Here is a 16002-nt window from a genome sequence, read left to right as displayed (position 1 = left end):
GGGGGAGTATTTTTGTAAGAATCTTCTTGTGAGGAGCAAGTTTTTACCATAATTAGCATTCAAATAGTCTTAGCGGTAGCTTCTCTCAATACCTATGTTATTACCCGCTGATAAATTGTATTTACTGCTTGAATCAGGACCTCTGAAGGATATCAAAACAGAGAAACAGTAAAATCAGAAGTAGTATGGCCAGGTATTTCCTGAAGAAACCAAATCATTGGCTGGAAGCACTGCAGACTAATATTGGTGCTGGTTTTAAAGTGTTCTACATTATGCTGATCTCATTTGGTAGGGTTTTTGTTTTTTTCCTAATGAAAAAACTGCTCTTTCAGGAGATTTCGCAAATCCAAGTCCAGCGACCCTGGCTATTACTTACTACATAAGCAACAGACAATATACCAAAATACTGATTTAGGGCAATGATCATCAACCAGGGTGCTAAAGTGTCCTGGGTTGCTGCGAGATTTTTCAAAGGATGTCACAGGAAGTGCAAAAAGATAAGGGAGGTGTGAAGAGATAAGTTGATAAGAGCAGGGTCAGGCTCTACGACTGCTTGCAGATGTTAAAAAAAATAAATTAATTTTATTGATGAAAAAAATATACTTTAACAGAAGCAGCAGCATGTTTCTTCGACCCTGCTCTGCAGTCTCTGTATAAATCAGGTGCTTCAGCTGGGCTTTTTGGCACTTTTAGCTGAGGCTGATTCAATCAGTTATTAGATAAAAGTGCCAAAAAAGTTCAACTAAAGCACTTGATCCATACAGGCACTGGGTGAGCCAGGTCCAACTAAGGTGCTGCCTCTTCTGGGCATGCATAGGGCTCGGTGCAGGAACATGCCGAGTTTAAAATAAAAGGGGGGAGTGTTTGTTTGGTTTTTTTTTTTTATGTCTGTAAGCAGCCTGCTTTGCTGCTCCCCTACCCCCACTCCCTCTTAGCTAAGAGGTAAGCATAGTAATAAATAAATTAGTTTTTGAAATGGGGTGCTGCTCAATTCACAGAAATTATGGAGGGGTGCCTGGAGTGTAACAAGGGGTGCCTTGAGTTGAGAACCACCAATTTGGAGGTTTTTTTGCAGCCTACAAGCAGACATAATATACAGGACAACACAGAACAAAATCATACTTGGCTGTTTCTCAAGAAGCTCCTGAAATTTCTTTCTTTCATATTCAACAGACTGCTGCATTAGGTGTGGCCTAATACTACTGACAGCAAAGTTGGCCATGTCCATTTTCATTAAGTCCAAGACAGAAAAAATTGCTCTGTAAGAAAAAGGAAAAACATTAGTTTTGTTTCAGTCTGGACTGCATGTGTGCAACACATACAGTTTTTGCAAAACTTATTTAGCATAGATTAACCCAGGAAAAAGAGCTGCATGCAAAGTAAACAGGCATGCAAAGTATTCACAGGGAACTAGAAATCTGAGGAACAGGAAGTAGTGATGAGGTTTGCTCCCCTGTAAGAGAACTCCGGTAAAGACAGCAATACCCTTTCCACAGAATAGTCTTCTGGGAAAACGCATCATCATACGTTCATTCTATAACATATGATGTCTGAGATTTCAGCCTAACATAAGGTACATGCACATACATGCAAAGACTATGGGCATTTATACACATGATCCAGGAGATTGGGGGGGAAGGGCACTTTAATTACAGCAGCTCTGAGAGCCAGTCTAAAGTGGTAGTAGAAGGGCTATTAGGAAGGCCAGGGCAGAGATGGAATTCAGGCTAGCATCCAGGATGAAGGACAACAAAAAGTCGTTTTTCAAGTACATTGGGGGCAAGAAGAGGGCACCAGGCAATGTAGGACCCCTGCAACACTCAAATGGTAACCTTGTGCCTACGCCAGACAAGAAAGCTGATATTTTTCACAGTTTCTTTGCCTCTGTTTTCTTGAACAGGGACTGGGACATCCCTCCTACCAGCGGTAGGGACAATCTCAGGGATAGCTCTGTCAGGCCTTTGGTCAGCACAGATGTAGTTAGGGATCTTCTGGAAGGGCTGGACATTTTTAAATCTGCAGGTCCAGATGACCTCCACCCAAGGGTGTTGAGGGAGCTGGCAGGGGTCATTGCAGAGCCCTTGGCCTGGCTGTATGAGGCCTGTAAGCCTCACCTCGGTGCTTGGGAAGATCTTGGAGAGAATCATCAAAGAGCACATCTGTGGGGGGCCTGCAGGGGAGATCATGCTCAGGGGCAATCAGCATGGGTTCATCAAAGGCAGGTCCTGCCTGACCAACCTGATTGCCTTTTATGACCAAGTAACTAAATCCTTGGATGATAGTGTCGCCGTGGACGTAGTCTTTCTAGACTTTAAGAAGGCCTTTGACACTGTCTCTCACCCCATTCTCATCAATAAATTAGGCAACTGTGGCATCAATGCCTACACAGTTGGATGGGTAAAAAATTGGCTGATGGGGTGGACCCAGAGAGTAGTGGTGGACGGGTTGTACCCAACCAGACGAGATGTGAGCAGTGGGGTACCCCAGGGCTCGGTCCCGCACTGTTTAACATGTTCATCAGTGACTTGGATAAGTGGGTTGAAAGCACTGTCTCTAGTGGGTTATGGAATAGAGAAGATCCCACACAACTTACTGATGCACTGGCTGGGGAACTTTTCAGCTAATTGCACGATTTCACAATGATTTCACACTTAATTTATACAATACAATTTTATTTTAAGAAATACCATAAAGATCAAAAACACGATAACTCTCTCTCTCTCTCTCTCTCAATGCTCTAAATGCACTTCTTTAAAACAATTACAACTAACTATATAATTTGAACCAGAAAAGTTATTACTATATTATACTTACAATCCTACAATTCCGAGAAGCCAAACACCTAAATATGGTTTAATTCCTCAGTAGTACAATTTTATGGGCTGGCCTCAGTAGTACGGTTCAATGGGTTGGCCTCAGCAGTGATAGGAACAAGTCCCTTCCTTCAGTCCCACTCAGGCGCTCCGCAGCTTCAGCATGAACCAAGAGATTCGTGCTCACGGAGACGGTCGTTCAGGTGATCAGTCTGATCCGGCCTACACTTGCGATTCTTCCTTTGTTGTTCTGCAAGTGAGGTTACCTCCAAGTTGGGACTGTAGGTTACAGTTTTTATTGGGCGATTTGCCGTCTTGGGCCCCTCCTACCCAAACTGTCACTACTTCCAAATTTGGGCTCGGATCTTACTCAACAGGTTTTTTGCTAGGTAGTCAGTTTGTCTTCCGCAACAGAATTTGTCCACTGACTATTTAGTTTATCTTAAATTTTGCTTTGGAAGATTTTCCATACCACTGCGGTGACCTTTCTTTTACAACTCCCTTTCAAAAGGCTTCTAGGGTTTTGATCTCTTGGAATATTTGCTTAAGCGTCGTTTTTTTCTGGTCCTTAGGATAACTTGTTAAAGGCCTCTAGAGATAAGATCGAGGAGCCAAGACTTTAAGCAGGTTCATTGTAAGGCCAGGTAAAACAATGAACCTAGATAAGAAGATGAACTAGCCTTTTTCTAAACTGGCTAATGGGCAGCCATTACAAGCGTTCAAACTATTACATTCAATATGACAAGCACGTTGTCCAAGTTTGCTGATGACACTAAGATGTGGGGCAAGGTGGACACACTTGAAGGGAGAGAGAGGCTGCAACTAGATTTAGACAGACTACAAAAGTGGGCAGATGAGAATAGGATGGGGTTCAATGTAGACAAATGCAGGGTGCTGCACCTTGGGAGAAGGAATCTACAGCATACATACAGGCTGGGGAGTTCCCTTCTTGAAAGCAGAGAGGCGGAAAGGGATCTTGGAGTCATTATTGACTCCAAGATGAACATGAGCCACCAATGCCAGACCATAGCCAGCAAGGCCAGCCATACTTTGTCATGCATCCAAAGATGCATCTCAAGCCAGTCCAGAGAGGTGATACTTCCCCTTTATGCGACATTGGTCAGGCCGCAATTGGAGTACTGTGCCCTGTACTGGGCGCTGCACTTTAAAAAGGATGTGGCCAGCCTGGAGTGAGTTCAGAGGAGGGCGACCCGTTTGGTGAGAGGGCAGGACAGTTCCTATGAGGAGAGACTGAGGGACCTGAACCTGTTCAGCCTCAGCAAGAGGAGGCTGAGGGGGGACCTGGTGGCTGCCTACAAACTCATCAGGGGAGATCATCAGCAAATAGGTAGAGCCCTTTTCTCCCCAGCACCACCTGGGGTGACGAGGAACAATGGTAATAAGCTGATGGAGAATAGGTTTAGGTTAGAGATCAGAAGGCAATATTTTACAGTTAGGGTGGCCAGAATCTGGAACCTACTTCCTAGGGAAGTAGTCCTCGCCCCTTAACTTGGGCAAATTTAAAAAGAGGTTAGATGATCACCTATCTAGGGTCTTGTGAACCCACCATTCACTCCTGCCTGCAGCACGGGGTCAGGCTAGATGATCTGATCAGGTCCCTCCTGACCCTAGCTACTATGAAACGATAATTAAAAGTGCCTGGAGCGTCATGTGTATCACCATCCCCGCACTGGAAAATGGCAGTGGGGATACTTTAACTAAAGCTTGTTGAACCAAGCTTTAGTTAAAGTGCCCCCGCTGCCATTTTTCAGCAAGGGGGCACTAATGCACATGATGCTGGAGTCTCCTGTAGCGTGGTAATTACCACATGGTAATTACCAATTAAATCGAGTCTGCTCCAATGCACTGCAATTACAGCATGGTGGAGCAGCCTAGATGCACATGTACAGGTACCCACAGTGATTTCTGCTATTCTGGGCAGCTATTCTTCAAGAAGAAACTAAATGAATAAAAAGACCACAAAAGAAACCAACTTCAGAGAAGTATGATCCCAACTAAATAACATTTTCCTTCACAAAAAAGTATTATCTATAGAAACATTTGCACTCAGAACCTCTCACAAAGTTAGAAAATGTTGTGGTCCAACAAGATATATAGAAGGTTGAAATACACCATGAGTCTGTCATAGAAATTCTCTGTACATCTTGAAGCCTTGAACAATCTGCTTAACCAGACAGGAACAGCCTAGTCCCCTCTTATACCCCCACTCCTCCTATATGCTTGCCACTCTAAACATTTGTAGCATAACAAGGAAGAGGAAAATTCAAGAAAGGAAGAAATGGCTGAAAACAGCATAGGTCTGAGTGAATGAGTCCTCTCTGTTCTGCATTCCTGATTATATCAACATTTGCCGTCAATGGCAGAAGGGAAATAGAAAATCTTCTTTTACTTTAAGTCAATCTCCCAATACAAGGAAAAAAAAGGGTAGTTTCTGATGAGACAGAATTTAACAAAACTCTTCAGTTCACCAGTATCTAAAGGGTCCTTACTACTGGCTGATGTAATTTCCAATCCATAACTATTCCACCCCCTCCCCCAGCTACCGCCACCATGCCACTTCTACAATTTTTAGAAAGGTATTTGTGTTAACAGGCTGTATATGCCACTAGCATATACAGGAAATATTTTGCTCTCTAATAAAAGGCTCATGTGCAAGTCTGAAATAACTGAAGTGATTCACAGCATGATTCATAAAATTTATTTCCATACCTGAACAATGGAACAATTTCATGAATGTCTTTTAGTTTCTTAATTTCCTCATCTCTAGCTGGAGCACAGAGGGTCCCCATCATTCGAATGATGAATGATGCCAGTTTAGAAATGTCTAGGGCTCCATTTTCTGCTTCTTGCTTTATCAGGTCCAAATCAAGAACTTCAGTAATCTGATTTCTTAATCTAGAATGACCAGGCAGTAAGAAAGAGAGAAGAGTCTGAAAGAAAACAATTATCACCATATTAGTTTTTTTTATATCAAACATTTTTTCATCATAGAAAAAAAGCTAAATAATTTTCTGGACTAGTAGTTCCACACTGGATGCATGTGGCATATGACAATTTATTTTTCTAAGCATAAATCTCACAGTATCTTTTCTAAACCTCAATTTCCCTCCACCCTGTGAGTGGTTAAACTGCAGCCCAGGTGGCTTGTTAGTGTGGTGCTAGAATCCAGCAGGTGAAAATCACCACTGCTCATTCTCTCATCCCCTTGCCTGCTGCCAGATTTGGGGTCTTTGGTCACTGTTGGAGACTAAAATCAGAGGCTGGGAAAAGGAGAGCAACTAGGTTCTAGAGCCACAAGATAGAGACGCTAACAAACCACTACTCTACCACCAGAGGTCCAAATCCAGTCTGTGGAGCCGAAGGAGTTGGACCCTTGCTCCTTAGATTGTAAGTTCTTTGGGAAAGGATCATCTTTTGGGGTTGAGGACACACACACACACACACACACACACACACACACACTATGCCAGTCTTTGATTGCATACTCTAGGTGCTGCATAATTATTGCATTCTGTCACATACAGCATGTCCCAGAATATAACGAGTACTTTTTTTGCAAAGTAAGATGAAGAGAAGGTTTTTCTAGAATTATGGCTGCATAGAGCAGGGACAAAGTATATTCTTCAGCTGACTTACCCTCCCTTTCCTGCTCAACTAAAGCTGAAACACCAGCTATTACTGAAGACTGGTCTCCATTGAGTGGATCTAAGATTTTGAAAAGAATTAAAGAACCTCCAAGGCCATGAAATAGTAAGAGAGGGATAAGGACCAGTTAGAAGACAGCAGAATTATCCTAAGAAAGGTTAGCTTAATTAGGGGAACATCAAGACCATTAAAAAAGAGAGACAATTGTTAATACCTCTGAAGCAGGGGTGGGTAAGATATGGCCCATGGGCCGTATCCAGCTCACCAAGCGATTCTATCTGGCCTGCAGATAAGTTTTGCATATACCTGTATCATGTTCGTTAACATGTTAACAAGTGTTATTTTGATCAATTATGGAAACATCATGAAAGATGGGAGAACCACTGCTACGCATGTCCCTTGTGGCTATTATGCTTGCACTTGTCCACTGGAGGGCAGCAGGGCCTGATGCTCAACCTTGCCCAGAGGAGGGAAGCAGCACTTCAGGGGCAGCCTGCAGCAGCAATGTGCAGCAGCAGGGGGAGCAGCAGCATGTGCCCAGGGGCCTTTTGTGCATGGACAGAGTGGCAAAGCAGCCCAGAAGTGTCCCACAGGGAAATGAGTGGTAGCCCTGCCACATGCATCCCCTGTCCGCTCCCCTTCCCAAATGCTCTCAAGGACTGGGGGCTGCGGCCGAGCAGCAGGCAGACACAGGCTGCTCCTCCATGGAGCTGGTGCTGATGGGACACTGGTCCGCACCGCCTGCCCCTGACCGCGCTGCTTGCCTTGCGCCCATGCAGATTCACTGCTCTTGGGGAGCCTGCAGCAGTCACACTGCACTCCAGGTGGTGGCGGACATGGTGCTCCCAGCATGGCCCAGCACCACCCAGCCTCACTCCATAGCGGGTAGTGCAGCGCAGCCTGCACCAGGTCAGCAGCGGTGCGGCCCGGAGGGGGAGGGTGCTGGGGGTGTTGTGTGAAAACTGTCAATGCGATTGTCTGTGGTGACTTGGGAACTGTTAATGAAAATATATTTGGAATATTGAGTGGTAATTTAGGAACTTTTTCTGAAAATGTGTGGAAATGTGAGCTTTTCTGTGTGGAAAACTGGCAATTGTGTGAGGTAATTTGGGAACTTATTTCTGGGATTGTGTGTAGAAATATGGCGATGTGCAGAAAACAAGTTACAGCATTTATAGTATGGCGTTTATACTATAAATGTCATAACAATTTTTAAAGTAGAGCTGTTGTTAAACACCATTAATGATATGTGTGCAGCCCTCAACAGCTCACCAAAACTTGTTAAATGGCCCTCCAGTCAAAATAATTGTCCACCCCTGCTCTGGAGTGACGAACAAAGAACTATTAAGTCAACTGACCCCCTGAGCTGCCTGAAAAGTAATGCAGCAGCTGCTGCACAATGAGACATGAATCAAAGAAGAGTGCTTCTATCCTGGGCAGAAAATCAGCTTCCCCACTTAATACATGCACCTCAATTCTATGGGGTTAATTTTTGGGGAGAAAGGTGCATATGTACATGAGTAAATATGGTAACAATACCAACCCATTTCTCTCGCAGTGACAACTATGAAGCTAACGCTGAAGCAAACTTACTTTCATCTCCTATACTGCTGGGTATGTTTGGTTCTCATATCCAACTATTTCTTCCCCAGGCAGATGCATACAGTCCACAGGTAAAAGGTTATTATCTATACTGTCACTGTACACATTTTACATCACTATACTACAACTGCAGCATTAACATTATAAATAAGCATTGTTTGCAGATTTGTATCCATTTGTGTCTTAATTTAGAGAGATTACTTTTTGTGCCATATCATTAGAATAACTAAGTCTCAGTTTGGCTGGGACCAGATTTCTTAGTTTGGTGAAAATGGAAACAAATGTCCTGTGCCACCCTGCCTGGCCCACCTCCTTCTGAGCAGCAGCTAGAGGCAGGGAGCAGGCTGGCCTGGGCACTGCTACTCTTGCCTGGGGTGGGGATCAGCCAGGGTGGGGGGGAAAGAGCGCTGCTACGAGCATGGGCTGCTTTTGCGTCCATGTGTGGTGCCCTGTGTAAACTTGTATTTTGGCACACCCCTGAGCAGCAGCTGGGGGGGAGGGGAGGGGAGTGGGGTAACAGCAGGTTGGGCTGGGCATTGCTTCTCCCGTCTGGGATGGGGATTGGCCGGGGGAAGGGGGTGGTAATGTCCAGGATTTCCTAAAAAAATAATATCATCCCTACATATATCATCATCCTACCTCTTTTACCTCCCCCAGAAGTTTAATTGAATGATCATATGTCGGTGGATCTTCATTTAACTGGGCTTCCAGACAATCCCAAAAGGCTTTGTGTACAATCTCTCTCACTTTTTTCTCCAAGCTGTTAGTAAACACAATATCAGAAGCTAAGACTTGAATTTGCAATCACATTTAACATTTTTAAAGAATGCTACATATAAATTAGCAAGGTTTAGAGAAGAACCCTTGCCATTTTAATCAGGAAGCAGACAAACAAAAAAACCCAACAACAAGCAAACCAAAAACCCCCCTAGAAAATAGATTTACAATGGCTAACATGACAGAAACATACATACAAAGAAGTTTACAAATACAAAACCTTCAAAGCAAGTGGTGAAGGATGATTCTAAAAGTAATCCAGTAAAGGGAAGATAATAATCAAGTTATAATTTGTCTCCTGTTCCTATGAACAATGTCAGTGTTTTGTAGCAGTACTTAACTAAATGTCCTAGAAGTGACAAGTCCCCTGAGTAAAATTCAAAAGGTTTAATGCAGAATGTATCACTCATGAGGAATTTGCCTCATAGCAAAGAGCACAAGTCACTGTTTTTCCATACATTTGAGCATTAAAGATTTGAGTTGGAGAGCCAAATTCAAAGTTGCTGTGATCTCTGAAATAACTTCACTGGTTCAATCACCAATTCCTACTTTTAATTTTTTTATTTAGTTAAGTTTTACTTCAGCAGCATTGCACCAACTCGCATCAAATCTGAAGCTGACACAAATTCTTGAGGAAATGAAAATACTATTTTATGCAAGCAGCATAGAAAAGCTTGCAGTTCTCATTCCACTAACCATGAAAGCTCCGGCAACGCCTGAAAATGAAAAAAATACAGTTATTTACTCTATAGCTATCCTAGTCCTTTGAGCCATTGTCAGAATTTGCTCATGTACACAGACCATATCTCCTCATGCTTCCATTTAAGGGTATAAAGGCTAGAGCAGCCATGACCTCACATGATTCAAAATGTCTATTAGCTAAGAACACAGGAAGCAGGGATGAAGAGGTGGTCATGGGACGGACCTACAATATACTGAAGAACCATTTAGTACTTTTAGTCAGCGTGAATTCTACTGCAGATAACTGGCAAGCACTCTACTCTTTGGGGAGGTAAGGATGAGTACCAGCTGGATCAGTTGAACTGGAGTGCTACTCTTCCAAATCTGGCATCAGATTTCAAAGCCTAGCCCCTCACAAAGCTTTAAAACATCTATGCAGCTGTCTTGCATCTTTCAAATATGGATGTTCTGGAGGCAGAACAAAAGTGCTACTGGAGCTCTAGCAGAAAGCCTTCACAGTCAACATGCATGGCACGCATGTCATCTGGTGGCATAAAACAATGTGATGAGTTCCCATGCAGTCACTGTAAGGAAATAACCTGGCCTGCAAAGGGGCACCCTAGTGCCATGAAGAGGCACAGGGACAGATTGAATACCATCAACACAACAAAAGAACTTAATCCTTCATGGAGAACAAAGCTTAGGGCAGTGGTCTCCAACCTTTTTATGGTGAAGATCACTTTTTGTAAGTAAAGGGCAGCCCTGCCCTGCCCCCCTCCGCCAAGCCGCCTGGGCTCTGACCCCACTCACCCGGCCCAGCCTGGGCAGCAGCAGACAGGGCTCAGCCCAGCTACATGCATCCTGCCTCTCCCAATCATGGAGCCTCAAACAGACTGAGATCAACTGTCAGAGGTTCCACGATCAACCAGTTAATCAAGATTGACTGGCTGGTGGTGACCACTGTCTTATGGAAAAGACAGGACAAAGATCAGTGGGTTCAAAGGAAACTCAGACACCCACTTCAGGCTGAATTTTGCATGATTTCTCAATGCCGCATTGTCCTTAGTGGAGGCTTTATAAATTGTTTCCTTGGGTCCTTCTCCTAGATAAGGTAACAGAAACCCAAATCATTTCCAAGGATCAGACTGTGAATAATGTATTCCATGAGCTTCCAAGAGACAACATTTTTGTGCCATGACAGGGCAGATGCAGAAACTGGTGGCTGTGAGAATATCTGAGTTAAAAAAATTATGATATTGCCATTTGGGGAAGGACATTGTGTTGAAGACTACTGTTAATCTGCGGGTGATATCATTCTAACCAAAGGATGCACTGTTGTTTCAAGAAGACTTTCCATGTCGTAGAGAGTCCAAGGAACGTGGCTTCTTATGAGCAGACTGGACTGAGACATGGAAGGACAAATCCTGCAGTTTGAGAGCCTGTATTTATACAGATGGAATATTGGAGGCAAATATTACCATATTGAATCTGAGTTAATATTACATGCTTGATCAGTTTCTTCAGGTTTAGAACAGGATAAAGACATAGGTTCTTTGAAATAGAGAGCAGAAGAGTGGTTACTTTGAGTTCCCTAGGAATGCAGGACAGCTGCAGCCAGGAAGCTCAGAGCACAAGCAACAGCTGCAGCCACAGACCTGGAGGCAGTCTTATTCATTCACTGACACCTTTAGTGCTTCTCTTTCAGTTGCTCTCCACACTCTTGAGAAGCTGGAAAGGAGAAGTGACACTGCCCTCTACTATGCCAGGAAGCTGTTCCATAATCATCACTAGCTAATTCATGATGTAGAAAATGTAGAGAGACTGAGGGAAAGGCTTTTCTGCCAAAAAGGTCCAGGTTTTCTGGACCCTTTTTCTGGGGTTCATCCCTTCAAACTGTTACTGCTTTTTCCTAGATCCCTGGAGACAATGAGTGATCCCAGTGCAAGACAGGTGTAAATTGCGCATGGGGCCCAATTCCTTCCAATCATGTAGACATAGCAACAAGTAAGCAGCATGCACTAAAGGTCCTTCACTGATTTCCTGAAGAACTATCCTATCTATAGAATAATTTGCATGCGTTTCCCTGGATTAATGTTGTCTCAGTATCTTGTGTGTCCACAACCCTGAATAAGAACTCCTAGAATACAACCACAGGGAGAGAAGGGAGGACTGCCTCTCTAGGCAGACAGAAAAGCTATAGGTGGGGAAGGAAATTGAAATGTTTCCTATGACTGTTTGTTTCAGTCTGGAGTGACTTGAATTCTGGGGAGGGTGCCCCAATTATCAACACCAGAGATCAGGAACTCCTCCACTTGGGGGAGACATGTCCATGCCCTAAATCAGGACTGATGAGCCTCCACAGAGACAAGATACTATATTGTACTGATGGTGGCCCATCCACTGCCTTCTTGTAAAAGGCTCCAATACTGAATATTTCTAGAATAGCCTGGACCAGCAGGTGACAAAGTATCTAAAGAGATCTGTCTGCTGTGCTTGGGCAAGGAAGGGTTGGTGACAGTGGGAATGACGGCACTGTCTGAAGATGGTGTCTGTATCAAATACATGCAAGTATGCAGTAGGATCCAGTGACTTATACCCAAAAAACCAATCATTTATTCTAATAGCGCCAAAGAATCACACCTCAGAGAGTCAAAGAAATACAAAAGTAAGGAAACAGTAGTGCTAGAATGAAAGAATAGAGAAAAGCCAAGACAGATGAAATGATTCTTGTCATAACATTATTTCCCCAAAGGACTCTGCATATTCTACTCTCCATGCACAGATGAACGAAAGACAAACAGTAACTTCTATCAGCCACCACCTTACCTGCCTTCCGGTAATTCAGTTGGTTTAATGCGGAAGTCTCCATTAACTACAATTTCATGTGCTAATGCCATGTTGGTAACTCCTTTTGCTGTTTCCATCAGTTCCTCCGCTGATACAAAACGAGGGGGACTAGCTGTAACATAAATTAAGTATCAGATATTTAATCTTGAGAAGTCTAGGGCCAAGATTATAAACCCCATCATTTATGGCCTCCCCATTTACTTGCTTGATAATACAAAGAGCAGCAGAACCAGTGGACCTTCCCAGCTGAGAATCCCCAGTCTTAGATCTGGCAAGGCTGCTATCATTGCCACTTCTAAGGACCACATCCCTAGCAATGTTGTGCTCTAGAAGTCACCAGCCGACACTCTCTCTACACCCGAACACACCTCCAACTTCTGCTGCTTCCAGTCCTTCTCTAGAAACTGTTAGAAGATAAATCTGCAACCTTTAGTAGGGCCAACTCATTTCAGAGTAGCACCAGTTACAAGGGTCATTGACTGAAGAGTAGGCCCAGGCCCTGCATTTGGGCTTTGGCTGCTCTATGCTTCACAACCTAAACCAACTGTATTTGTTCCCCTGCAACCTGGCTTCTGCCTGGTTCTCTGCTCCTGCTTACCATGCTTGTTAATGTTCTGGATTCCCTAGATCCTGACTTCTGACACTGCCAGCCTATGGATATGAATAATACTTACTGGGTGCATTTACATGTGCATTTAGTTTGTAGCAATAAATTCTGGCACAGTTTGTACCAGAGTTTATTACTTCTGGGTGCAGCATTTACACGTGCATCCAGGACCACATCATGCTGAGCTGGGGCGGAGCAGCCCTGAATATCAGGCAGCCCGGGGGCAGGCGTCCAGTTACAGCAGCCTTGGGCTGCTCTAATCCGGCTCAGATGTGCTGTGGAGGGGCTGGCTGGGGTACAAGGGTGATACAGTGCAAGGCTAGCCAGCAGACGGTTCCCACACTGTAATACCCTCATGCCCCAGGCAATCCCAGTCACCATCTACATGCGCCTTTTGGCACACGTAACTACTCTGCTGTGGGATAGTACTTGTTCTAGTATGATTGTACATCAGTTACTTAATTTATGCAACCTGATATGAGTGCATGTGTAGATGATGACACTTTACTGTGGAGCTACTTCGGCAGCTCTGCAGTAAAGTGCACATGTAAGGCTTCGACTCTAGTTCTGATCCTCTTGTACAGCCTCAGCTCCTGGTCTGGATCCTCCTCTGACTTGGGTACTTGTTTATGTATGTGTTCTTCCAGACTGTCTCTGACCCATCCTTACAGTAGCAAACCTCCTCTTTTAGGACTACAGCGTCAAGTCCTTCCCATAAGGAAGTGGGGAAAGGATTATTTAAAAAAAAAGAAAGTAAATAACTTAATTATTTTTATGCCCCACACACCTTTTTCCCCCTAAAACTAGTAATTGAAAGTTGATGTGTGCAGCTTAACTGAGGAAAACGATTCTGAACAGTTTGGTTAATAGGAAGAGTCCTTCTGCATTTTGCCAAATAAGATATGCATCTTATTTGGAGGAATGTGGTACATGAAGAAATACAGTAAAATGGAGACAACAAGATGCATATGCCACCTCACTGCTCATTCCTGGAGATTACTATTGTACCTCATTCCCCAATTATCATGTGTACAAATTCGTATGGACTGTACACTCCTCAGGGCAGTGAGCTCATCTATAAAGCAGTCTAGCATAAACAATACTAAAGAAATAACAAAATAATGGCCAACTCCTTCATTTCTACTCTTACATCAAGTTATTTCCCCCTTCTTTCCTGAAACCAGTCTTACCACTCCTAACTTAATAATGACCTTGAGGCTTAAACATGCTGATGCCGAAAGGCTCTTTCCATTCAAATCTAAATAATCACAACAAGAAACAGTTCACAGCAAACAGCATGAAACTGGAGTATAAGTACCACTCTGTTAGGCAGCAGAAAAATGAAAGGGAGGAGGTGGCATACCTGCACCCTATAGAATGAAAGTCAGGTCTGGCCTTTAGGTAGGAAAAGGAAGCCTGCTGGTGTAAAAATTGGAAGGTGAAAAGGTCACTGACTGGTCCAATGGCAATCAGAAAAATGCATCAGCTCCCTGAACATACTGGGAACCTAATTTAGGTTAGATCAGTGGTTTTCAATCTCTGGTCCACAGATACCAGGGGGTCTGCAGACTATATTTAAGGGGTCCATGAAAAATTACTATGATCAGTAAGTATGGAAATACCCAGACTTACAATTCAAAAGGGCCCGCACCTCCATTCAAAATTTCCAAAGGGGTCCAACAAATGAAAAAGGTTGAAAACCACTAGGTTAGATAACATGCCATTCCGGGCTGCTGCTGACATTGCTGTGATGCAGGAAGTGCCACTGTGTTAGCAGCAAGCAACAGTAAGAAAAGATAGAGAAAGAGCCTGGTGGTACAATTAACACAGATCAATGAAGCATAATTTTGACATACTGCAATGGAGAGAGCAAGTTCCTTAGGAGCAAAATCCCCAAGTTGTGCTTGTAGAAGCACTGATGACAATACTTGCAACAGAAGAACAAGACATGCCTCACAATAAATTATTCTGCAAGCTCCTGTTAAAAACAAAAGAAAAGCACTTTTCTGGTGTGGTACTTTGATAGAAAGGAGGCCAGATCATTATGCCATCAGAAGATAACAGGCCTGGCAAGATTTCTCTAAGTCTATCTGTACTGAAGGAAAGCAAAAAGGAGAAGGAAAAAAGGAAAAAGCAGGGACTAACTGCTCCCTCTCACTGAACTTGTGATAATCCTGTCTCTATGATTATCCTCTTGGCAAAAAAAAATAATCCTCCAGCAAAAAAGACAGTGTGCTTCCAAATCTGAATAAAACCCTCTTCATCCACTCAAACAGTACATGAATAGATTCATTTTGGATAGGCCAGCAGGCTGATTTGGCTAGGTTCGTATAAGCAGCAACCTTTAATGAAGTGCCTTTTCAGTGTTACAAAAAAAAAAAAAAAAAAAAGCAAGCAGCTTTCACCACTAATCTACCACACACAAAAAGTGCTGTTTATTCATTTAGTCAAGAACTATAAGCTCCACTTTGTTGTAAGCATCTCTTCAATTCACCAGCACCCTATATGCTTGGGTCATATTGCTTAGAGTATAATCTTGCACAATTCCTGTGAGGAATGTTGAAAGGTTAAAGTGGTGAGTGTAAGAGACAATGCATGCTTACATTTTAATGAGAGTGCTCTTGCTTGGCTGCCAAATTATTTCTGCCTAACAATAGTGGTAGCCAAGGTTAAGAAGGGAGAGCATAGCTAAGTATCAGTTCTGTATTCTAAAGAATGCACTTAAACCCACGCCTCTGCAGACACACTTGTCAGTCTTGGTCTATTTTTTACCTGGCATTCTTGACAAAGCAAGGGACCCAAGACTTACTACTACTCACTGCAGAAAATTGTCTTGCACCTTACTTGTATCCACCTATAGTCAGTGCTCCTACGTATGATGCAACACAAAACTGCACTTCCTACCGGACATCTTGCCCAGACCTTAGACTCCAAGGTCTTCTGGCTCAGAGCAGCGGTTCCCAACCTTTTTAGACCTTGGACCAGAAGTGACCAGCATACTGCAGACTG

General features: G+C 43.5%; 1 protein-coding gene across 1 annotated transcript in view; it reads right to left on the bottom strand.

Moving 5' to 3' along the window:
* Positions 1–13177, bottom strand: part of TCP11L1 (t-complex 11 like 1) — a 28097-nt gene extending 14920 nt beyond the window's left edge. Inside the window, exons 1-4 of the mRNA XM_006033980.3 lie at positions 12366–13177; positions 8721–8841; positions 5544–5764; positions 1123–1259 (exon numbers count right to left, since the gene is read on the bottom strand). Of these exons, the coding sequence (XP_006034042.2) occupies positions 1123–1259; positions 5544–5764; positions 8721–8841; positions 12366–12463 (577 nt within the window). The 5' untranslated portion in view covers positions 12464–13177. The remainder of the gene's footprint in view (positions 1–1122; positions 1260–5543; positions 5765–8720; positions 8842–12365) is intronic.
* Between the last annotated feature and the right edge of the window lie 2825 nt (positions 13178–16002).

The sequence above is a fragment of the Alligator sinensis genome, unplaced genomic scaffold (genome assembly GCF_000455745.1).
Source record: "Alligator sinensis unplaced genomic scaffold, ASM45574v1 scaffold57_1, whole genome shotgun sequence".
Taxonomy (NCBI): Eukaryota; Metazoa; Chordata; order Crocodylia; family Alligatoridae; genus Alligator; species Alligator sinensis.
This window is presented reverse-complemented; position numbering and strand designations above follow the sequence as displayed.